Raw genomic sequence first — 25,316 nt, forward strand, 5'->3', positions numbered from 1 at the left:
ACATACCATTGCAGTTTGAAATGCTGGAGCACACTCAAGGCTGACTAATGCCTCTCCCATTTGGCCATGAGGCTGCAGTTCACATTTTCCGTGTTATTTGAATAATAACAAGGATCAGTAGGCAGTGGCTCAGTCAGATGATGCATTCAGCGGAATCCATTGGTCCGTCTTCAATAAAGGATGAGATATGAGCTCTGAGGGGCCAAAGCGGAACGGCCTCGAGCACACAGTAAGTGCTCCATGCCGAGCCCCTAGGCCACCTCATGGATAACATTACGGCCTGAATGACAGCAGAAGCAGAAACTTCGCTGATCTGTTCAGTTCTTCTGCCTGTAATACATGCAATATAACCCAGAGGTGCTGCATTTCAAAAGTACAAATAGAATGCTTTTATTAATTTCCCACAAATCTGAAAAGAAGACTTTCCCAAAGTCTAAATAATGCAATTGTGACATTCAACTTGCCTTCAACTGATGTCATGTCATATTAAAACTGTGCACCAAACGCTGTTGGAAAGGAAGCCCAAAGCCATTTTGACAGCATAGTTTCCAGGAAACATATTGTGTTCTAACGAGGGTCTATAAACTCAGCTATAGGACCCTGGCCAAGTGTCTTTCCCCAGATTTTTATAGCCCTGTTTTTTCTGTGAATGGATCCTATAAACTGCTGCAGGACATGCATACAGTACATACACCCAACGTCAGACTGGAAAAACCAAAAGGATTCCCTCAGTGATAAACACAAAACAATAAAAAAAACAGTGCATCCTCTGCACATTTGTGTAGATCAATTTGCTTCCATTTATTTCTTTTTTTTCTGTGGTAGAGGTAACATACTGGAAAGAGTAAGCCAATAAACTTTGCCCATTATTTTCTTCACACAGAATCTGTCGCAGGGTTTTCCAGTTTCTTATTTCCTAGTTAAATTCACAGAATGGGATTCAAACAGTTGAGACACTAAACTAGTACTAAGTTCCTTTGCCATCTCTACCGTCAAGCACTGGCTGCTGTTGTTAGTGTATGTGTGTGTGTGTGTGTGCTGTTCCTACCAGGATGTCCCCCTTCAGGAGAAGACCAGGTTCAATGGTGATGCAGATGCTGGTCTGGCTGTCGCCCTGTACATTACTGTGGGAGAGAAAAGCACATCATAACATGTCTGCCTTCATTATTATAATTATTATCTTTTTTATTATAATTGTGAAAATTGACAATCCAACAAAACTGAATTGTCTCTGCTGTTTACTTTTTTACATGTAATTTTACCTGTCTGGGTATAACACATGATCTACATCATCTACTAACAATCCCTTATTTGCTTTAAGAGTGGCCATCACAAAGTTTAAGCGTGGTGTAGATATGGGGTAATATGGGGTATTAGTGTCTAAATGATTGTCTAACTGGGAGAGTAGGATCAAGGGTGGAAAGTGCTAATAGGGAGCATGTGAGAGAGAGTGGGGAGGAATGTGAATTGAGGCAGTCTGGAACTGTATGTGCTCTGACTGTTTCACACTTAGTTATTGTGTATGCTGTAAAAGTGTTCAGAGTATTGACACTATTGTAAGAATGGACATAGTACAAACCAGCAGGCTTTACTATTTACAGTAGTAACATAAAGCACTTCATTACAGCTCTGCAGTGAAAATTATGTAAAAAAAAAAGAGAAAAAAAAGCAAATTATTAGAAAATACAGGAAGAACGGAGGGATCAGGGAGTTTGAAGCTTCTCCAAGAGATAATTATATGGTTACAATGCATCAAATGGGTGTGTACTGGACAACTTTTAGTAAGAAACCCACAGAGCTTCATCACCTGATTTGGCAGTGTGCTCCTTGGAGTGTTGGAGCGTCTTTTAGCTCAGTATTTGGGTTTTCTGGCCCAGCTGTTTTCAGTAGGAAAAAGTCTGATAAATGGTTTGTATGCCACCTGCCCAGCACCAAAAAGCAGACAGGAAAAGTTCACAACTAGCTGTATAATACAGTGACAGCTTAAAATCCAGATAGTTTTCTCAGGAGGTGGTGAAGACCAAAGCATAGCTATAAAGACAGAGAATATTGGTTCCCCAATTATCAATCGAGTTTATGACCTCATGTTCTTTCCATTGTTGATCCTTCCATGGTAATGCCGCCTCAGCCAAGCTGGTATGGGTTAAATAATTAAATGCTTAATTATGTTTTATTTTTTAACAAGATATTAATGGAAACTGCATGATCTAAACTTTAGCATGTACGTTTTTTGATACGACCCAGCAGTATTTTACTATCCCCTCTATAATAACCAGTGTCTATGTGGTCTACCCCTTTTCCCAAAACAACAACAGAAAGTCTTAGAATCCATTGTTTCCTGTCTGGCCCTGGGAACCAGCGGGGTCCTCTGGCAGGAAAAGCCTTCAGGCATCCACACAGATGCCTGTGTGCCTGTTTCATTGACTCTCCAGTCACAAAATAACACTAGAAGTGATTGCGGGATCTAAAGTAGGGAAACAAGAGCCTGCAGCTGGGGAGGCTAGATTAATAAAATAATGTGAGTGTAAACTGGCGAGAGGCATGATGTGTGTGTGCGTGCGTGCATGCGTGTGTGTTAGGAGGCAGGGGAGTTACGGTAGAGGCTATAAAGGGAAATCAGGGTTTTTATTATTGAGCCATTAGGAGCTTGCAATCCCTGGAATCTTGTAAAAAGCATTTGAGTGCGAGAATGATTTAAGACTTACTAGATCCCAGATGTGTAGACCGGCTGCATGGCCTGGTAGATTTTGAGGAAAGGACGACAACCTGGAGCACAATTTTTCAAAACAATGTTGGTCAAAGATGAATTAGATGTATGAGAATGCTTATGTGAGATTATCTATGCATGAAACTCACCTCCTTTAGATTCGAAGTTGGGGATGCCATGCATGATGACATGATGGAGGAACAAGGGTTTATTGTTGATTTTGATGTGTCCGGAGAGCAGGCCACTGAAGTACTCCACATACCTGAGTGAGGCAGAGGGAGGTGAATTGAAGACATAACATGTTGCTATGTCCCTCTCTGTTGAACTATATTGGGATTTCTAATGCTTTGCAACAAATGGTTGAAATTATAATCCACTAACAAAAAAAAGACATCATCGGAACTTTTAGAATAAAAATTTTGACTTTTTTCAATTCTAGACCAAACTGAATATTTCAAATCTCCACCAATCAATACTTTTTTATCATGAATTAATTAATAATGTATGCCGTGAAAGGAGTTATAACTTATAACGAACCCACAGAAAATTATAATTCAACTCGTCACTCCCTAGCAGCTCTTCAAAAGAGTTTATGAATTATTATTGTCTCTTTTCTCCTCCTATGAAAGAACTGCCTCAATACATTTTTCATTTATTATTTTTACATTGATGTATTCAAAATATATCATGAGTGACATAAGCAGTTAACGCCAGGTAATTTCAATTTTGGAACTGGAGTAAACCATTCAGACAGACATATCTAAGAAACCAATCCCAAATAAATATGCAAATGTTTGCCATACATTTTTTTTAAGCTGATTGTCAGTGTCATGGTTGCAACGTATTCCACTTTCCTCACAAATTGATTATACAGCTTTAAATTTGGGTTCATGCTAGGGTCAAATCATACTATAAAGAAGAAATGCCGTAAGACTGACCTTTTCTGTGATGGCTGACCAACAGGAAGCACTTTGTCTTCATAAAAGCGCTTCATGGCAAACCTGTCCAGAGCCTGGTCAGCACTGCATTCCAACAGATATGTTGAGTAAGAGTACAGTATGTGTGCAGCAATATCACAGTTATGTAGCCTGATAGTCATCAGACTACAGGGGGCTTGGTCATGCCAAGTGAGACATCTGAAAAGTCTGCACACTGTAGAAAAATATATTTTGATGCACCCATGTGTTACACAAAACCCCTCAATAGCACTCTTAATGTTAAACATCGCACTGCTGACAGGTGTCAACACAAAAACAAAACAGAATTAATTTTACAACAACATGCAGCTGCTGCAATAAACAAGAAGAAACCAGGGATAGATATATTATAAGAAATAGATGATGCATGAATGCATCTCAAAGTAGACATTCATTAAAAAAATGTTCAATATAATGACGTAGTTTTAGCCATGTGTGTCCAGCATCAGTATGTGAAGATCTTGCAGACTAAAGCGTCCTTAGAATTTATGTCTGGCAGCTATTTCTGCCCACACTGCATGCACACAATAAAACCTATTTATCCATGATGCAAGATTTCACATAAATCAATATTAATCTACAGTAAGTATAACTTTTGGTTCATGTTCAGGCTTTTTGCTGCCACATGAGTTTCTAAATCTACTTCACAAAAGCATTATATTGAATTGTGGGATAATAGGATAATAGATAAATCTAATACTTTCACAGAAAACAGTTTATTAAATCTTTTCCTCGCTAATCACTGCTTTTCTAAAAAAACAACGGCGAGTCATTCACCCCTCTAATTGTTTAGTAGTTAACATTTCTTTGGGTTTTGTAACAGAATGCCATTCTATTTTGGGAGACCAAAAAAAAACCTAACAAAAATGAAGGAAAAGGCATTTTTACATATAATTTCAGTCATGTGATGCTGTGACCCTTAAATCTAACCCATTGCTTTCTGCTCATAATTATTATATCAAACAGTTGTCTTTAGATTTTTCCAAATAAAAGTGTTGTTGCCCAGTCTCATGTTCCACCCCTCCTCTCTCTGTTCGACACATCGCTGGCTGTTCCTCAGATGTGGGCTTTGGTCTTATGATGAAGAATCCTTCCTTATCTAGTATTGTCTGCTCCTCACCTCGTCTCCCCTTTCTCTCTTGTTTGCACATAACAACAGATCCATCTGTGTGCTTCCTCTCGCTCCCTTCCTATATGGCTTTCTCCCCCTTTCACAAAGTGTACAGCAACTTGGTGTACAATTGACCTACCTGGCAGATATGTTGCTGTAATGCATGTAGGCTGCCACCACCACTCCAGTTCTGCCCCTGTTGCCCTGAAAAGAGTCAAACACAGGTTTCATACACCAGCTTATGGTGCTGTCACAAGAACACATTTTCAATATCCATATAATACAGAATTTTTGTTAATTAAGTTATTGGGGTAGTACTGGGGTAATTTTATTGTGGTTTGATTTCTAAATGGGTCGGATTTCCCATAATGCAGAACAACTGCATCTTTTTATTATACCCCCTACCTGCCCAGTAAAAAAAAGGGTTTCTGTTATAGATAACCTGTTATAGATAACCTGATGACATCATCAGGTAATATTTTAGGGCATCTTAATAGTGTTTTCACAGCCTGAAATGTAAAGCTCTTATTAACAGAGCTTTATGTGTAACACTGGTGGAATATTCCTTTAAAGATTGCTTACACAATTATCAGTTTAATTTAAAAATCAAAAAACAGTTATGTATATGACTATGCTTGTTATTTTTTACGGCCAAAAGTGGCTGGTCATTAAGTCTAAGCACGTGTTACTACGGCAACAAACCAATCTGGAATTCCATTAATTTCAGCCATCTATTCATCTTTAAAACAAGGATGTCTGTGGAGAATAAGTGCGTTCTGCGTTATAAATACTGCGGCCACTTAAAAACAGCGCAGAGCCCAGTGGAAATGATTTGTTGATATGTGGAAACCCAACACGGCCTGCTTCCTTAGTGACCACCACAATGTCTTATACCCCGCACTGTCATCACCAGCGTTGCTCAACTCTCAGAAAAATACCAGTCGTTATAGCAGCCGACTTGTTTGTAACCTCCCTGTGGGAATTACTTGGAATGAGGCACGGATGCTTAGGATCCCATGGTTAATTCTTGCGTTACAAAAAACAATCAGGAACATAGTGGGGTTAACGTGAAAATGATTAGGTAGTGCATCTGGGACACCGGCCTAGTAGTTGTATTTGAATATACTTTTTATAGTTTGTGTCAGCGCACATAGGAGCCAGATGAGTGTGGCTTGCCACAAGAGTATAATTTGATTCAAGTAAGTTAAGGCAACAACAGGAAAATATTTGGTCAGTTGATGTTTTATGTCATTGTTTAGTGTAAAGGGGTAAAATAAACCTCAGAAGTCATGATGAGCGCTGTTCCTTACCTCCCTAATCTGTGTTTTTCTAACTCCCATCCAGCACCACTGACTCAAAGAAGCACACAAAGAGACATTCTCACACAAACAATCGACCCTGAATGTCAGTGTTGCGCTCAGGGAGGATGTCATTGCAGACACAAACACAGAAAACTAGTTGCAGCCTCAGGGGAAGTGGGGGGTCCTGAGAAGAGCCTGAGAGCACCCTCTACTGTCTGGAGAAAACTTGCTCAATTCCTACAGCATCCACTCATTATATTACATTACATTACATTCATTTAGCAGATGCTTTTGTCCTAGCGACTAACAATAAGTGCATTCAACCATGAAGATATTACCGAAAGTGGCAAGAATTGATAGAGTACATAAACATCAAATAGGTAAAAACAGCTTCAAGGGCTCATTTAGATTTTTATTTTATTTTTAATATATTCAGGGAGTAGGGTGCAGTCTGAACAGGTGAGTTTTCAGTCTGCGACAGCATCTTTGAAGGGATTCTGCTGTCCTGATGTCATTGGGCAGCTTGTTCCACCATTGTGGAACCAAAACAGAAAACAGACGTGGCTGCCCACCCCTCTTAGTTAGGGGAATAGCAAGCCATTTGTCAGTTGCAGAGTGGAGTGGACGGACTTGGGTGTAAGGCTTGACCATTTTCTGGTTGTAGGAAGGGCATGAGCCTTTTGCAGCATGGAAGGCGAGTACCACTGCCTTGAATCGGATGTGCTATGCAAGAACAGCCTTTAAGTCTCACCTTGTTGTGTATGACCACCACGTTGTGGCTGTCCGCTGTCAGCCAAGTGTCCATGGCCTTGCAGATGCTGCAGATTTTGTCTAGCGCTGGAGCATGGTGGTCAGGCCAGCCAAAGTCCAACACCTGGGAAAGGAGGAGAGAGATTGCTGCTCAGATTGGTGGTCATACAATACAAGGGAGAAGAGAGGAGATAAGAAAAGTACAGTAGCTGTCAGCTTTACCTTTGGATTAAGTTGGCTGATGTCATTACGCTTCTCGCTGAGGTTGAAGAGCTGAGGAAGAGGTAAAAAAAGAGACAGAGAAGGGGAAATGTTACATTGTATACAATTTTTGCCAGCGGATCAAGATTCTGTTCTAGCACAGCATATATGCTGTTTACAGTGATATTGGTGGTAGATTATCACACAAAAGCACTCATCACTGGCAGATCTAACTAATACTTATTTTGGAAGTTGGTTGAAAACTCCATCTGTAGCTGCATCTTTTTAATGTTTCAAGCTCAAAGGAGATTTAAGTATGGATTTGATGGCTAAGTAAATGACATGATGCTAATTCAGTGCCATGCAATGATGCATCAAAGGCTGCATCATTGCCAAAGCTACATTGTTACATCTCACTAATTCAATTGTAACTAGTTGATTATCCGTTTAAAAGACATGGAAATAAACAACCAGCATTGTTCTTGTATTATAGGGTATAGCCAGTTATCAACAATAATACATTTATTACTTTAAAACAACCCAAAAGGTCAGATTTTGATCATTTATATTTTCAGTTTGTTTTTTTCTCTTGCATGAGAATGGAAAGATGAGGATAAACCAACAGTAAAAAGGACAGTGCTGCTAACTATGATCACAACTCTGATGCAACGCATACATTTAATACATAATCCCTCTGGCTGGAACCAAGTGAGGAAAACCAGCTGAAGATCGGCCGATCTGGGCAACTCCAATGACTGGATATTCCTGTCACTGTTTACATTTATTTTAAAAGTGGATTAAAATATTCCCACCAGGCTCATCCAGATGTACTGAGAAAACTGTACCAGGTAGTTGTGTCCGTGTTTGGAGCGCAGCATGGAGGCGACCTCCTGCAGGTTGGCAGCGTAGCTCTGTTCGTCCACGCTGCTAGGGAAGGAGACAGAGATGATCCTCTCTGTGATGTAGATCAGGTCCAACTCGTAGCTCTCCTCCAGGGCCTGCAGCAAGCTTGCGCTCCTGTCAGACACAAAGAGCAGAGCAGCCTTTACCTTTCACTGCAGGTTACTTACAGGACTCAGTGGCCCCACTCTGCAGCAATAAAACATCTGCAAAGGCAAATGTAGACTGAATTTAATACCCAAAGTAATGCAACACGTGATTTATACACACGCGCCTGTGTTTACCAGGCTAGCTGCTGCGTGATCTTTCTAGCTATAACATATCACGGACACTAAATTCAGCAAGATCTGCTCTTTCTGGGAAGCAGATTTTATTTTATTAAATTCAGAAGTTTCCATTTATTGCCTCTTTTTAACATGACGAAGATTCTCTTACCCTGATTACCTTGAACATTAATTAAGGTCAGCATGGCTCATTCACCATGATTCAGTGAAAAGATAGAGAGATAGATTCTCTTTTCTTTTGCACTTAATCATTTAGGCAATATAATTCTACTTTATATTAGCATTTTTTTGTTTTTTAAATAGGACAGTTGATACTTTTTAATTTATGTAGCTCTAGCGTAAGTTCAATCAGGAAGACTACTCTCATGCTTGCTTCGGTGAGTGTCTTCCTGCTGCTGTTCTGTGCACCCTCCACCTCCTCATCACAGCCCAGTCTGCACAGACTCATTGGATTCTTCTCTCCATGAACTCGGCAAGTCATCAACAACCATCACCAAAATCTAATACTTGTCTCCTTATCTTCTTGATTTGCCTCAGTAATATTGCTTTTCAGAAAAACAGCTTGTAATGGCTTCTAGAGGAAATAGTTTGACATTCTTGGAAATACCTATTCGCTCTCATGACATAAGTTAGATGAGAAGAAAGTCCTCCAACTCGACGACAAACTCTGTCGTATGTGGTCAAAACAACCAACGTGAAAGTTTCCTAAAATAGCGCCTCTACTGGTGACAGGCAGTAAGCCACAAATACTTTTTTCGCCTCCTAGCATTTTCCCTTTCACATGGTGACACAATGGCCAAATTGTTAGGGTGTATACCACATAGGCAGATACGCCTCGAGAAACACAAATGTTTCCTCTCTCTCCTTCATCATACCACTAAATAAAGGCCTAAAACGTTTTTAAAAAGGGGGAAAAAACTACTTTGTCTGCGTTCCTTAGAGTCCACCCCTTAACTCAAAACCTGACACACTGCTTTGATTTCAACAACTTTCTCCAACTTTAAAAGCACAGTGACAGATTTCTTTAGGAGTCTCTGCTGATCTTGTCTTTTTCAAGACTTCATTTCCATATGTCTACGGAGATAGTAAGGAGGTGCAGAGAGTGGAATAACCAAATACAGAGGGTGAGATAAGGAGGTGAGGGGGAGCGGGTGTCTGGACCTAGCGCCCAGACTGCAGCATATTTCCCACATTTGTCAGCGGTGAGTAGCCCCTAAAGGAAATTGCTCATATGTCTGGGTGAGAGGATCGCTCCGGATTTACCATACAAACACTGTAACCTGCTATTTACTGTACATCTGGACCCACTCAAAACTCGCTTACTGGATATTATCCATGACTTGAGATAGAGAGAGAAACTGATATGCCACACATGTTCTCTTTCATGTGCCACGATTAATATCTAACTTTTAAATTTTGCTGAAGATTGTGGGTTTTTGTTTTGTTTGGAGTTGGCAAAACCTGTTCGTTTTCTTTTTTATTATATATTAAACATCTTTTGTGTTTTATCTCCTTTTTTTACTCAGTCTCAGTTTTTCTTAATATTTCTCTTTCCCATCTGTTTCCCTTCCTGTCTTGCTCTTTCTATTTCCCTGTCAGTCTCTGTATATGTATGTCGTTTGCATCTGGGTGAAGTCTGCACCAACATGGGCCTGTGGTTTGATTTTATTACAGCTCCACCAGCATGCACTGACCGGCTGGGCTCCAACCTGCTCCACATCAGCTGAAGAGATGAAGCGATTGCCCCTTTTTTTGCATATCACATTTGATGAATGACGCAAAATCTCATCATGCTCAGTTTCAGTGCTACAGTGATCTCCTTAGTGCTTTTGGACAAACACTAACTGCGAAGCAGGAATGTTTTATTGGGAAACCTGAGACAGTTGGCTGTAAAAATTATCTTGCCTGATATCTCTTAAAAAGGGGTAAGCTGGTCTTTTGTCTCTACTGTTTAAAATACTGAGAGCACTTGATCCAGGCTTGTGATCGAACCTGTTCCTGACGGCTGAATACCTGCAGTTTCTCATAAACTCAGTCTAATGACCAGTCAAGATTTAGATAAATTGCTTTGTTGTTTTTTATTAGTACAATTTATAAAGCAAAGGTATGACTTTATGATTTTTCCAGCACAAACACCTTATGTCATTTTTAATTGTAATTGTAATTGTTTTTTATTAAGAATTGAGTAATGTGGAAGGGATTGCTCAGAGTCACAAACCCATGGTGAATCATTACCAAATTCTGACAGGCCAACGAACTCTCCCAGCTTTTAACACCTTCTCAAATGTTGATTTTACAGTCCAACAACTCTATAAAGGTGACAAATGCATCACTTTTATGTTTACAATTTGCTATGCAGCCCTTCAATGGCAAAATGTCTGCAGTTTTTAAGCCTCAGCCTAGCAAGATCCTCTGAAGTCAATCTTCAATACTGAAGTTCCCTCCACCATTTTACGTGCTGTCATTAGAGCTTAGAGCTTAAATATATTTGCTCTAATATCTGAATATCACCACCTACCACTCAGAATCAGGTGTAAACCTGAAGTCATTACAACGTAAAACATAGCTACAACTTCAGCGTCCTTTGCTTCACTGTGACATGACGCCTGTGTAACTCGTCAACTAACTGAACATAATTGTTCCAAGAGGTATTTTTTTGTAGATGAGATGAAGTAATCACACGTAAGCATCTCATCATCTTTTCAAACAGCAAGTCTGTCCCCCCAAATGCAGCAGTGTTGCCAGATTTGTACATGAATTTGAATGCAAGAAGGACCTGCACTACATTTCAAAAATATAATGATTTGTGCAGTAATATTTACATCAAAATGCACATCAAAATTATCAAGTCTACATTGCTCAACAATTATTAGTAGTCAATATTTTTTTAGGATGTTTTGTTTCTTAATTGTAGTTTATTTGTGTGATATTTTTATGTTTACTTCCTAACATAACTATAATTAAATACATTTTTCAGGTGGTCGATGAGAGTGCTATCGAATGGACATCAGCAGTACAACAACAGTCCATGCAGATATAAAGAATCCATGTCTTTATAGAAATGTTAATACGCCTGTCTGAATCTACACAGTATTGCATAGGAGAAACAAACAATCATATGACATTACATTACATTACATTTAGCAGACGCTTTTGTCCAAAGCGACTTACAATAAGTGCACTCACCCATCGAGATATTACTCAAAAGTGCAAAAATTACAGAAGTACATAAACATTCATCAAATAGGCAAAAAACGCTTCAAGTGCTAATTTGTATAATATGACTGTGCGGTTACACGCCTTTAACAAGAATTTTACTTTAACTGACTGCAATCCAGGTCAGTATATGGACTCAAGTTTAGTCTGTGTACATGATGTTTGAGATGTTGAGCCGTTTTATCAGCTCTTTGGTTTACTGTGAGCAAATCAAGCTAAGCACAGTGCTCCACCATGAACTGGTTTTACAGATTAATTACAGGAGTGGCAACATCTGTGGCTCCCTATGGACTGAGGTGAGAGTGCTTGACACCAAATATCTTTTTGTCCAACCAAAACAGTGTGAGTTCCTGTTCAATGGCAGGTCATGTTGCTTTAATCATGCCCCTGATAAAAACATAAAAAGCAAATATCCTTTCATCCAAACTGGTTTAATCCAAATGCTTCATATCTCAGGCTGAGTGTGACCGAGGTTTGATAGAGATTGTTTAAGTGTTTGGAGGAAACACTTAAACTTAAACTTTTGGGGGAAGCAGAGATGAGCACCTAAAATAATTTAACAAAGATAGGCCAAATGCAGCCTTTCTGGGAAACTTGCAGAAAAGAGAAGACGAGATCCTACCTCGATGGTCTGCGCCGTGACTCCATGCTTTTTGAGGATTTTGTTGAGCCCTGAAAAACACAAAGGACAACACCAGAGTTTTGTCATTGTCTCATACAATATTGCGAATACAATAACCACAAAAACACTTTCAAATATGTAAACACATGGGACAACAAGTCATGCTACTTTTCCATCTACAGCACTAGTTTAAAGCCACCTTCGTGGGACATTATGTGACTAGAAGTTTCATTGATTGGTGATTTAGCCACAGTATCGCAGTGATCTGTGATTTACTGCTTGTAGACCGAGGCTGTCCAGAGCACCAAGCTGCACGTCACCACACGGGTTCAGTCTTGTTTGTGTTGTTGAAGCTGAAGACTTGAAAATGTTGGCTAAAAGACACGCTAAACGAAATAAATAACTCTTTGAAGGTTTTGTTTTGTTTAGGTGTTAAGAAAGATATGCAGTGTGTGGGAGATGTTCAAGGGCAGTCTTCGGTATAGCGGCCGTGCGCCTGGAGGTAAACTCACGTGTGGACCAACTTGCTCCAATGCTGAGATCTAATATGATATAACAGGCATGTAGTGAAATTATATTCACCCGTCTGAAAATAAACCTGCAGAGAGACACATTCTGATTATTGTCCCTTTACACAAGGTGTACAAAGTATTCAGATATTCATCTTGGGATGTGGCCCCTTATATTAAGCTGTGCAAGGCAATGTGAGCACCCTCACCAAGCGAAGCAGAGAGGCTTTCGCAGAGGAAGTGTGGCTGAAGGTGATGACTGTGTTTGGCTCCACTATGCCTGGTCTGACTTGCCTCCCCCTCAGACTGGCTTGAGGAAGGGGTCAAAGGGCATGTGGACTTGTTCACTCCTCTGCGGTGTTTGGGTCACATGTACACAGGAGGGGGCTGTTATCCATCATCATCCATTAGATCAGACTGGTTTGCGGGCCAATAGTGTCAAGAGCACCACTCGCTATCCATGGAAGAGTCTCAGAACAGCTCTGCCCTCCTATAGGCTGACTGTGTATCAGTGTACAATATTTGTGCATAGTTCATCATGTGAGTGGGTTTGTTAAATAATAAATGTAATTTCAACCCATAATGACTTGAAGCAGCAAAATCACTGTAGTGCTTCTTTACAAATGGGCCCTATGATCTAGATATTTAGTTTTTGTTTTTACATATGAAATATTTTAGTTTTAGTAAGTTTTGGTCGATGAACAATTTGTTAAGAATGGTCAGAGCAACACATAGCCTCCTGGGAAAGCCCTGTCTGAGAAATAAACTAGGATCAAGTCGAGACTGAAGCAAACAGAAGTCAAATAATTGAAAACATACATGATTATCTTAGATAATGTCTGGGTGGGGCTACAGGGAGGCTATTTCAACTGTTGGTGTGGCTAAAGTTCTATCTGGCCCCACTCTAGCAATGCCTGCTTTAAGGGGAGGCAAAACCAGACCCACTGCAGTTACAAGGAAGTTTGCTGATGCTTGATTTGAACTTGTTGTGATATTGGATTAACTGGTAAATGGGTGCAAGGGGTTTACTGAAATTGTACACATTTTTCAAAAACACAAGAACAAACATTTTGTTTACAAATTGTTTGAATGAATACACAAACAGGCACAAACTACAGAAAGCTAATCAGATTGCGTGTTATTTCCTTTCCCATTACAACAAATTTCAATGCGCCACATTGAGAGTGTCCACACTAGTCAGTTTGCAGACTAAGGTGACACAAAGCAACCCCCCCCTTCCTTTGGCCTAAACACTTCGGTATGATGCAAGTGGCTGTGAAGTGCACAAACTATAGCCAGAGGAGGATAGAGATGAATGACGAACAGCATTTATTTTTAAGTGCCACCAGAAAACATTGCAAAGAAACTACAGTGAGAAATAAGACTAACTAACAAAATAAGAGTAACCAACCCTTTGATCATGTGGGTGTTTTTTTCTTCAAAAAATACCCTGAAAGACATCATTATGTTCAAGCAGCAGGATTCTATGAATAGAGTTAAACATTACAGCAAGCATCAGAAAAAATCATGACGTCTATATTTCTTCAGATCAGCATTCAAGTCCAACAGACCAACTTTTGAGACATTAGCTCCTGAACACCTCACAGTCTGCATATTAAAAACCGCTTCTCTCCTTTGAGAAGTTGCACTGGGAAGGGGGATGGGGGAGGTAGCAAGTGAGGAGGAGGAGGAGGAAGAGAAGTAGGAGGACTGGAAACTGGAGTGGGGGGTCCTGCAGGACGTTTCTAGATGAAAAACATCTGGGGAGGTTGAATTTACAAGCAGGCCATACAAATTAACCATCTGAGAGAGCGGGAGGGAGAAGATGTTTGGGGCTGGTAAAAGTCTGAGAGAGAAATTACTCTTCGGCAGAAAAAAAAAGGAGCGCAAGAGAAAAGTAGAAGCTACAAGAACTCGTACTGACTACTCTCCCGGTGACCCTCCGGTAGTAAGACACTAAATCCCACCAACCATCCATCCATTCATCTCATCCTACCTTCCTGAAAAGGTAGCCCGTACTCCATCGCCATGACCCCCTCAAAGAGGAGAGCCGCCTTTTTAAAGACCCTCCCCGGTTCATCTCTGGAGAGCTCCCTCTGCCTCTCACTGCTTTGTGTCCGGCAGTTAAGTTCCCCACGTGAAACCTCTCCCTTTTCTCTGACAGTGGAGGAGGAGAAGTGGGAAGGAAAAAAAAGGAAAAACCAGAGGGCTCTATTTTGGGCAGTTGCCTGCAGTGAGCCACTGCTCAGGCTCAGACCAGGCTCCTCCACAGCGCTCTTGTCTCTCCCTTCTGTCATTCCCTCCCTTCTCTCTCTCTCTGTCTTTCCCTCTCTGTCTGTGTACTGACCCCCCCTCCCATCACATTTCTTCTCACCCTCGTATTCAACGCCCGCCCCCACCCCACCCCCCCCCCTCCCCATTTGTGCACGCATCTAAATCTGCAAACCCTTTATGACCCTTAAGGCGAACATGTGGGGTTTGTACACACAAACACATGCACAGACACAATCAGCTAACTGTAGCTCCTCACCACTCTGTGTCTTAAGTCATGTCCGCCCAAATTACGCTCTGTAAAGGTAGTTTTTTTGCGTTAACCAATTCCACTGCATTGTTTCCCCTACCATTGAATTGGGAGGGGAAATACTGCCGCCCCCTATCTATTTTCTGTAATTTTCTCAACTTTTCAGTTGAGTGCTGTCAATGCTAATCCACAGCTAAGGTAAATGTATGAGAGCCAAGGAAGCCAAGAAGCACATTAAACCACGCGGAGAAGAAACTGAACCAGTAAGGCAAGAGGAGCTCATGTAGTCATAAGACAAATCTTTTTGATGCTCTGAGGCGATGAGGCGCGGCCACACATCTCCCAGATGTCACAGTGTAACCACACAGCAAATGGCCATCACCAGACAGTAGCAGCTGCATTCACATGCACACTCAGAGAGAGAGAGAACTCTACCCTGCATAATGTACAGACATGATCTGAGTTAAGTTGCAGACCACAATTATAACTCAAGAGGAAAACTCTACAGTGAGACGTAAGACAGCAAGACATGTCTCATATGGGGCTCCTGTCCAGCTTTCTGAAGAAAGGGAGACACACTTGTTTTCTTTTGGCCCTTGCGGAGAGTGGGAACTTGGGTTTGGGTGGTTACTTGAACCCTGCTTTCCCAGACAAAATACAACTCACAGGAAGTTGTGTCATTGAAAACTAGTGCCAAGTGACTTCTAAGCAAACATTTATTAAATGTTCTAATCGTGTTGACATGGAATAACTATTTTTTAAATCTAATTTCAAACAATATTTCCAAAACAACAACTTTAAGGCTGTTATCAATGTGCGTCTCCAGTGTCCACATTGAGATCCAACTGAGATCTGCTCACAAAACAAGGAAAAAAGACGAAAAGAAGGTGGTGGTCCTCTGTGAAGCTGCGTTATTGTGTTCACTTGCATTGCGAAGCAGAAGGAGACCCTGGTTGTAATGTGAATTGCCAAGTTCCACAATACTTTTTTCGGACAAAAATTAAAGCAGAAACTGGGTCTCGTCTTTGATTCATCCACGATTCTCCTGATTAGCGTTCATATTTGAGGACTGAGGAGAGGACTGCTTTGTGTCTTTACTGGCTAATGGATGCAAACTGCTTAGCTGGTTTGAAATTGCAGCACGTGATTACATATCTCTGCCCACATAAGTTGTTGTACATGATGTTCATTGACAGACATTTGCATTAACACTGGTGGTGGTCACAATGTATGCCTGACCACCTCTGGAGGTGTTTTGGGCAGTTGGATTCTCAATACATCGTGGGTGCATTTACTCTGTACATCCATCTTGTCGAGCTCTATCTGATTACAATCAGATCACCAAAAACACATTTGAATACAGGTGTAAAAGAGTATATAAGATAAGATCAGATAAGATATACCTTTATTCGTCTCACAATGGGGAAATTTAAAAAGCAATAGCTTTGCAAAAAATATAACAAAATATAAAAATATAAATACTATATACAGAGCAGTAGCAATAGTTGTAGAATGTAGAATGTGTAGAATACATGTAAATATTGCATAGTTGGTTATACAGTGCTGGTTATACAGTCTAACAGCAGATACTGATGGTACTGTATGCTGTTTTATTTTTTCCACACTATAAAAGATATTCAGTTTTACTGTCATAGCGGAGCAAAGAAACCAAAAAATATTCACATTTAAGAAGCTGAAGTCAGAGAATTTTGAGAACTTTTTTTCATAAAAACTACTTGAACCGATTTATCGATTATCAAAATAGTTGGCAATGTGGCCAGGGTGGCTCAGTGGATAGAGCAGGCACACATATACTTCGAGGTTTATGCCTCGACGCAGAGGTCGAGGGTTTGAATCGGACCTGTGACGATTTCCTGCATGTCTTCCCCCTCTCTCTCCCCTTTCTCACCTAGCTGTCCTGTCAAATTAAAGACGGAAAAAGCCCCAAAAACTAATCTTAAAAAAACAGTAGTTGGCAATTAATTGATTAATCGATTAATCAATTAACTTTTGCAGCTCTACAATAAACCCATGAAACCATCGCTTTCAACTAGAGACACTACAACAGTCAAAAAAGTCATAAAAACACAATAGAGCAATTTATCTTCATATTAAAGCTGCTGTCGGTAGGATTGAGAGAAGTGTGGACATAGTCTCAGAATTCAAAACCCAACGACTCCTGCTCCCTCCCCCTCCCTCTCCGCTGCACTTCGGTTCTGCCTCCACAGCTCCTCCCAGCCCGCCGTGCTGGCGCACGCTACCATGGCAACCGAAGCCAGGCAAAGTACATAACATGACGTTCCCACCGGTAAGAAGCTAACCTGAAGCTAACACGGACTACCGTTCACATTGATAGATTATAAGACGTTTTTTTAGTTATGTTGCCTGTGACTTTTTTGAAAACAACATCGTCAGTGTCTTTGAACGTAGTTGACCGTAAATCAGTTTATATTAGCTTGTTTACGTACCTAGAGTTGGCTAGCACGTTAGCTAGCACATAAGCTACTGTTGTGTTACATGGTAGGCCTGTAAGTGAACAGCTTTATCTTCACATACATCATTTGTTGCTTTGCAAGATGACTGACACTTTCATCTATATGTTATAACATTATTAGAGCTTTGAGACTGGTACACTGGACTCCGATGAGGAAGTGAACACGGCTGCTTCGACGAGCAGTCGAGCGAGGAGAAGAGGGAGTCACATAAGAGACGCACCGGGCAGCGGCAGTGGGAGACGGGGCAGAGGTCGGTGTGTGGCCCGACATCCAAGGACCTGGGAGCTGAAGACACAGATGATCTTCATGTGATGAGCCAGTTGGTCCCTGCCGCTTGCACTGGTTTCATCTCAAGATGGTTTAGCTTCAAAGACTGTGCTATATGTAAATACTGTGCTGTGCAATATATTTTTTTAATTTCATTTATTTTTTTCAAAGTTATATTTTAGTATTTATGCAACCTGTACCAGTATTTGCTTTGCAATAAAGTGTATTTTTGAAAGTGATTGGTTTCTCATTGCATAAATAAACAACAATGTGAAGATTACTTACTACTATCAATATACTTTTTTGAATCAATTCATGGCATTAAATATATTAATTTGGGGTAATCAGATTCACTGGTTCAGTACTACCGATGCAGTAGCTCAAAGAAAAGCATAAAAAATGTATCAAAGTACAATGACGTAATATTGTCAAGCTTCATTTTGCATGAATAAAATACAGTAGTTGTGTTGAATATTCCTTCCTGAGCTGCCCCCCCCCAGCAAAGTCAGCATCTGTGGAGAAAAGCAACATGAGTATGTGAAACTGATCAAGGATAAAAAATATTCCTCCTCACAAATGTATCACGCATCTTAGCATTTAGCATTGCACGGGATGCTGCGTTGTCGATAAAATAGTGAAGCTAACTAAACAGTCAGAAACAGACGAGGGAACATTTGGCCGTGAGAACACAGACAACGACACACACACGTCTGGAAAACTCTCAAAAACAGATTAGACCACTTGGACACGAACATATTTTCAGCTATTATGCTACAACACCGCTAACCAATAGCCGTAGCACTGTGGGCCTAGCAACTAGCAGCCTGATTAGAACTAGCAGCCTGATCACAACAGCACAGTAGCACACGGTCACAGAGTGCGACAAACATGGAAAATAAAAGATGAATGAAACAGAGATAATTACCCCTCAAACAGAACGCATCGTTTGTGAACTCTGTCGGTGTCGTTGCTTCTGTGGAGCCGCTCCGATGTTTACATCTGCTCGATTTGTTGCATTCTTTTTAGCTCGTTTTTTCTCGTGGTCTTTGTCGCATATGCAGTTTCTGGCAAAGGAGCCGGGCAGTTTTTTCGTTGCTACGGTGTTTTCAAACTAACTCAGCTTCTGCCACGGTGTTTTCAAACTAACTCAGCTTCTGCTGCAATTCCCTGATGCGAAGACGTGAGCTTGGTCGTGACCGAGCGAGTGAGTCTGTGCACAGGTTCTTCAGCGCTGAGCAGCTCGTCCCCGGATGACCGACAGAGTGGAGAGAGGACATTTTTGCTCGGGAACGGTGGATTCTGGCAAATGGCATTAAAGGCAGTAGAGGGAGCTAAGTGACCCAGAGTCTGTCACAGACGATCTGTCTCACATATAACTACCAGCATATAGCGACAGTTTCAGGAAATATGAAAAAAAGTTATTTTTGCAAATTCCACCAACAGCAGCTTTAAACCATTACTTTCAGTATTGTAACACGTGTCCATATTTATTTTCCCTATATTTCCTTTTCACGGGCTGAATGTGACACAGGCCAATATAAAAGCATACTGTATGTCTGTTCACTCTTTTTAGTGCTCAAATCAAAGTCAAGATTGATTAAGAAGTTGTACATATCTGCTATCATTACTGCTGTAACATTCAGCCCAGCACTACTAGCAATTATGTACATCTTGTACAATGCTTCATGATTTTTGTCCAGTGAGCACATTTAGTCCATCAGCAGGAAGTAGTGTTCCCTATATGTGTAAAAGGTCAGGGTTTGGAAGTTGATGTAGTGGTTGGTCATTTGACATACCAGCTTTCATCCAGGTGACCAGAGATCAGGGCCCATCACAGGCAGTTAGCACTTTGTAAATCATAACCACATCCAAGTGTTGAGCTGACAAAGCCTATTCATATCTTGACATTTATTTGTCATAACCACAATCCTTTCCCTAACCTGATTCATCACATAGGTGCCATGTGATATTGTAAAAAACAGAATTTTTATCAACGCTGGCATTGGATGTAATCCAAAAAAAATTCAACGTTGACATCTATCATTTTGTATCATTTTGTGAAATTTCACATATCGCTTGAAGAAATTTCCAAAACTTCGTCAGTTTGACATTGTTACTTTGGGAACCCTTTGTATCCAGACATTTGACCTCCCTGCATACAGGTACATATGTTTCACAGCAGGAGGCACAAACTGAAAAGTCTGCATCACTTTATATCGCACTGACAAATCGTTCTGCTCACAAATCAGCAGCTATTCACGAAGTCTGATGCCAACAGTGTCTAATGTGTCTTCAATAAAAAGTCTAATGGAAACATAATTTGCTGTTTGAATGTTGGCTTGACCCTCAGCAAAGAACTTCCTGTTCGTTTGGTTTTTAATGATACAATTTGAATCCCAGACAATTTGATGTCTTGGACTCAAAATCAGTCAGTCATCATCGAGTGCAAAAAGCTGGTACTTAATGTTTGATGTGAACACTGGGCAGTAAATAGCATTTTTAATATACCAAGTCCAAGCTGGCCACAGTAAATAAACTGTGGTAACTTAACATTAAAATAATGATTTGTAGACTCAATAAAGTATCAGGTATAAAACTGAAGATGTTCTTTAAAACATTTTATTGATTAACAGTTTCAGCTGTGAGAAATTTCAGTCAAGTCAAAGTAGAAGAAGCGCTTTTCAATTGCAGCTGTAACAATTCAGTCCGCTCATAATAAGTACCTCAAATGACCAGGGTATCAGAGGCAGATGAATGAGCTTTTAAAGTCAGTAACAGAAAGGTCGGTAAGTGAAAAAAAAGAAGAAAAGAGCTGAAACTCACCATGGTGTCTACATGTTTGAGAGGGAGGTCGCTGCTTGGGGCCTGTTTCCAAAAGACAGAAAGAGATAGAAGGTAAGATCAGTACCTGCAACACTTCATACCCCAAAAACTCACCACCATGTTTTGTCATGTTGCGTCACATCATCTCGTCATCCTATCGCATCTCCTCTCGTGTTATGTTAAAGCCGCACTCAGCACCATTCTTTGCCCTAATGTGGCCCGAAGCAGAGTGGGGCTCCACCTTGAATGCGTGGGATCATCTATAATCCCTCTGTGCAAATATTTACATAGAGAGACAGGTCTGCTTCCATTAGCCAAGACCAGAGAGTCTTTTTCAATGCCATATACAGCTATGGACAGAGAGAGAGAGGATAAGGCCAACAGAGACCGAGGGGGAGAGTGAGAAAAGGGACAGAGAGTGACACAGAGAAAAGGAGGGAGAAACAGATGTAAGGGGAAAACAGGGAGGATGAAGGGACAGTCAGAAAAGGCGGAGAGAGACATCAGAGAAACCAGCACATGGGAAGACGAGCTATAGAGGGAGAGAGATGAAAGCACTAGATGTTTCATGGTAGAGAGCAAAAAAAACCAAAAAACATTGGAGCGATTCCAAGGATACGACCCCTCTAGGGGGGTCCGGGGGCATGCTCCCACGTAAGAAAACTTTGAATATTTCATATTTAAAAGCATCAATCTGATGCATTTTGAGAGAAAAATCAAGCAGAATTACAAGACAGTATGAATGTTTAATAAATTATCTATCTATACATTGTCACATTATGTTATATAATAAATGAGACTGACAAATTCTCTCATGAAATGCGCCTCAGCACAACTTTAATAGTGGAATCTGCCGCAGAAGATGAATATGGGCGGGAAGGGGGAGCGGTTAAAGGGGTCTCATTTTTTCTCCTGTGCCTGGACCAGTGTCCCCATTGCCCGCTTTCGCTGTTTTGCCACGTCTCAGCCTTGCCCTCTTTTCTTCTTCAGCTTTCTGTCTTTTGCCAGGCTTTTCCACTTTCCAAATCGGCGTCTTCTTTTCAGCTTCCGAGTGCTTTGGTCTGCACAAGCGAACTGCGTGTACACTTCACAAACCAATCAGGTAGCAGTATTCCCCTACCTTCCCAGAGAAAAAAACTGGTGATGCGAGGCCCTTCGCACTAATATTTCCATGCTCTCGCGCTTGTAGAGTGAATGTTTTTATGGAATTCAAGGCTCCCTTCAGGCGCGTGCATATGTTCGCAGTTCACTGATAATCTCTGGTATACCTCCATGTCCCGTCCATACCCCCCCAAAAAAATATTTTCTCATCAGCTCTACACGATTCACGTACGTTTCAAAACGGCTGTTTCGCCGAAAGGTGAGTGATTTTCATGCCTGAAGATGTGTATAATACCCAAAATAACATTCAAAAAAAGTACTGGGAACTGGGGAAACCAGCAGATTGTAGCAGATTCAAAAAACACCACAGTGGTCATCAACAATATTCATCCACCCATTATCTATACCGCTTTATCCTTTAAAGTTCATGGGGGGCTGAGGGCAGGGTACACCCTGGATAGGTCCCCAGTCCATCACAGGGCCAACATACAGAGATAAACAACCATTCACTCTCACATTCACACCTATGGTCAATTTAGAGCCTCCAGTCAACTTAACCCAATCTGAATGTCTTTGGACTGTGGGAAGAAGCCGGAGAACCCAGAGAGAACGGGAAAACCAGAGAACATGCAAACTCCACAAAGATGGCCCTAGATGGTCCGAACCTGGATTTGGACCAAGAACCTTCCTACTGTGAGGGAGACAGTGCTGACCACAACAACACCGTGCTGCCCCATCAACAATATTAACAAAAAAAAGATGTGAGTGAAAGACGTGAGTGAAGAAAAAAATCATTGTTCTGTAGCCAAGAGATTTGCATGTGCAAACCTTACAGTCCCAGTGCACTTATTATGTTAGAATGCACTTGGGATAATAGTGAAATATACATTGTACTTCTTCAACTGTGGATATTGGTTAGACAGTTAATATATACAGTACAGACCAAAAGTTTGGACACACCTTCTCATTCAATAAGTTTCCTTTCTTTTCATGACTATTGACATTGTAGATTCACACTGAAGGCATCAAAACTATGAATTAACACATGTGGAAATATGTACTTAACAAAAAAGTGTAAAACAACTGAAAATACGCCTTATATTCTAGTTTCTTCAAAGTAGCCACCTTTTGCTCTGATTACTGCTTCGCACACTCTTGGCATTCTCTTGATGAGCTTCAAGAGGTAGTCACCTGAAATGGTCTTCCAACAGTCTTGAAGGAGTTCCCAGAGATGCTTAGCACTTGTTGGCCCTTTTGCCTTCACTCTGCGGTCCAGCTCACCCCAAACCATCTCGATTGGGTTCAGGTCCGGTGACTGTGGAGGCCAGGTCATCTGGCGCAGCACCCCATCACTCTCCTTCTTGGTCAAATAGCCCTTACACAGCCTGGAGGTGTGTTTGGGGTCATTGTCCTGTTGAAAATTAAATGATGGTCCAACTAAACGCAAACCGGATGGAATAGCATGCCGCTGCAAGATGCTGTGGTAGCCATGCTGGTTCAGTATGCCTTCAACTTTGAATAAATCCCCAACAGTGTCACCAGCAAAGCACCCCCAAACCATCACACCTCCTCCTCCATGCTTCACGGTGGGAACCAGGCATGTAGAGTCCATCCGTTCACCTTTTCTGCGACGCACAAAGGCACGGTGGTAGGAACCAAAGATCTCAAATTTGGACTGATCAGACCAAAGCACAGATTTCCCCTGGTCTAATGTCCATTCCTTGTGTTCTTTAGCCCAAACAAGTCTCTTCTGCTTGTTGCCTGTCCTTAGCAGTGGTTTCCTAGCAGCTATTCTACCATGAAGGCCTGATTCACACAGTCTCCTCTTAACAGTTGTTCTAGAGATGTGTCTGCTGCTAGAACTCAGTGTGGCATTGACCTGGTCTCTAATCTGAGCTGCTGTTAACCTGCGATTTCTGAGGCTGGTGACTCGGATGAACTTATCCTCCGCAGCAGAGGTGACTCTTGGTCTTCCTTTCCTGGGGCGGTCCTCATGTGAGCCAGTTTCTTTGTAGCGCTTGATGGTTTTTGCGACTGCACTTGGGGACACTTTCAAAGTTTTCCCAATTTTTCGGACTGACTGCCCTTCATTTCTTAAAGTAATGATGGCCACTCGTTTTTCTTTACTTAGCTGCTTTTTTCTTGCCATAATACAAATTCTAACAGTCTATTCAGTGGGACTATCAGCTGTGTATCCACCTGACTTCTGCAAAACACAACTGATGGTCCCAACCCCATTTATAAGGCAAGAAATCCCACTTATTGAACCTGACAGGGCAGACCTGTGAAGTGAAAACCATTTCAGGTGACTACCTCTTGAAGCTCATCAAGAGAATGCAATGTGTGCAAAGCAGTAATCAGAGCAAAAGGTGGCTATTTTGGAGAAACTAGAATATAAGGCGTATTTTCAGTTGTTTTACACTTTTTTGTTAATTACATATTCCCACGTGTTAATTTATAGTTTTGATGCCTTCAGTGTGAATCTACAATGTCAATAGTCATGAAAAGAAATGAAACTCATTGAATGAGAAGGTGTGTCAAAACTTTTGGTCCGTACTGTTATATATGTATACATATATATATATGTATACATATAAACATTATCCACAGAGTCATACCATGCCATGCCAACACCTTCGCCCAAGTCAGCTGAGCATCATGTTGCATTTGTTCTCATAGGACCTAAATACAGGCTGTTGATCTGCAGTATGAAGGTAAAATAATAACAGATTATTAGAATAACCAACAAACTGTGTGGTAAAATGTTGCTTCTAATGAAATCAAGTTCACAGAGTGAAGTTGCAGGGTTGCCGTTACTCAATTCCACTGATAAAGATTATCTCAACAGATGCTGACAGCCACATTCTTTCAACATCAACTGACCTACTTGTCCGTGTTTTGTAAAGCTTCTGCCAGTGTTCTCCTGATCATATGATGTGCTACTGATCCCAGATTAGCTGAAGAAACACGCCCCATCCATAAAAACGTGGTTCTTATTTTCTGAGCTTTGTCCATCATTTGTCAATTATGAAAAGACTGAACTCACCGAGGTCACTGCCAAATCTGCAATGAAAGGCAAACAACAAGAGCAGCAACACAAGAATAGGACAACCAAACAAGCTAACTGTGTTTTGTTAATAACATAATTTACCAGGGCCGAACACACCCTCAGTCTCAACCGACGACTACTGAAACTGTCATCTAAGGCTTGTCATTATCCATACTACATAGATTGTATACAGTTGAATCTATTGCTATTGTATGTGTCCCACTGAAGAAATCATTAGCAATGTAGAAGTGTAGTTATTGGAGGTTAAACTGAAACTGTAATGTCACTTACTGTATAATGCCTCTAGATTATTTGCCTGGGACCCAGAGGAATTCTGGGAGCTCATTTAAATTTGCTCAGCCGGAATACGGTCTGGATCCCCTCCATTGGGAAGTGATTTCCCTCTGGCAGAAAACTTGCTGGTCCAATCACAACAGATTATCTGATAATGGGCGGGGTTTATACCACGACGCAGATGGAAG

At 41.0% G+C, this 25,316-nt stretch overlaps 1 protein-coding gene across 20 annotated transcripts in view; it reads right to left on the reverse strand.

Annotated features, from left to right (window-relative positions):
* The window catches only part of tns1b (tensin 1b), a 179,582-nt gene that overhangs the window by 39,164 nt on the left and 115,102 nt on the right, over positions 1 to 25,316 (reverse strand). For 18 of the 20 annotated variants that reach the window (XM_035651035.2, XM_047337019.1, XM_035651049.2 and 15 more), the window contains 10 exons: positions 20,685 to 20,726; positions 12,070 to 12,119; positions 7,893 to 8,064; positions 7,069 to 7,119; positions 6,848 to 6,970; positions 4,935 to 4,999; positions 3,646 to 3,729; positions 2,857 to 2,969; positions 2,706 to 2,766; positions 1,049 to 1,124 (listed from right to left, as the gene is read on the reverse strand). In XM_035651035.2, coding sequence (XP_035506928.2) covers positions 1,049 to 1,124; positions 2,706 to 2,766; positions 2,857 to 2,969; positions 3,646 to 3,729; positions 4,935 to 4,999; positions 6,848 to 6,970; positions 7,069 to 7,119; positions 7,893 to 8,064; positions 12,070 to 12,119; positions 20,685 to 20,726 — 837 coding nt within the window. Of the gene's footprint in view, positions 1 to 1,048; positions 1,125 to 2,705; positions 2,767 to 2,856; positions 2,970 to 3,645; positions 3,730 to 4,934; positions 5,000 to 6,847; positions 6,971 to 7,068; positions 7,120 to 7,892; positions 8,065 to 12,069; positions 12,120 to 14,574; positions 14,865 to 17,814; positions 18,017 to 20,684; positions 20,727 to 25,316 lie in introns of those variants that run through there. The other 2 variants (XM_035651052.2, XM_035651051.2) reach the window with 2 other exon arrangements.

This window comes from Scophthalmus maximus, chromosome 14, assembly GCF_022379125.1.
Source record: "Scophthalmus maximus strain ysfricsl-2021 chromosome 14, ASM2237912v1, whole genome shotgun sequence".
Lineage (NCBI taxonomy): Eukaryota > Metazoa > Chordata > Actinopteri > Pleuronectiformes > Scophthalmidae > Scophthalmus > Scophthalmus maximus.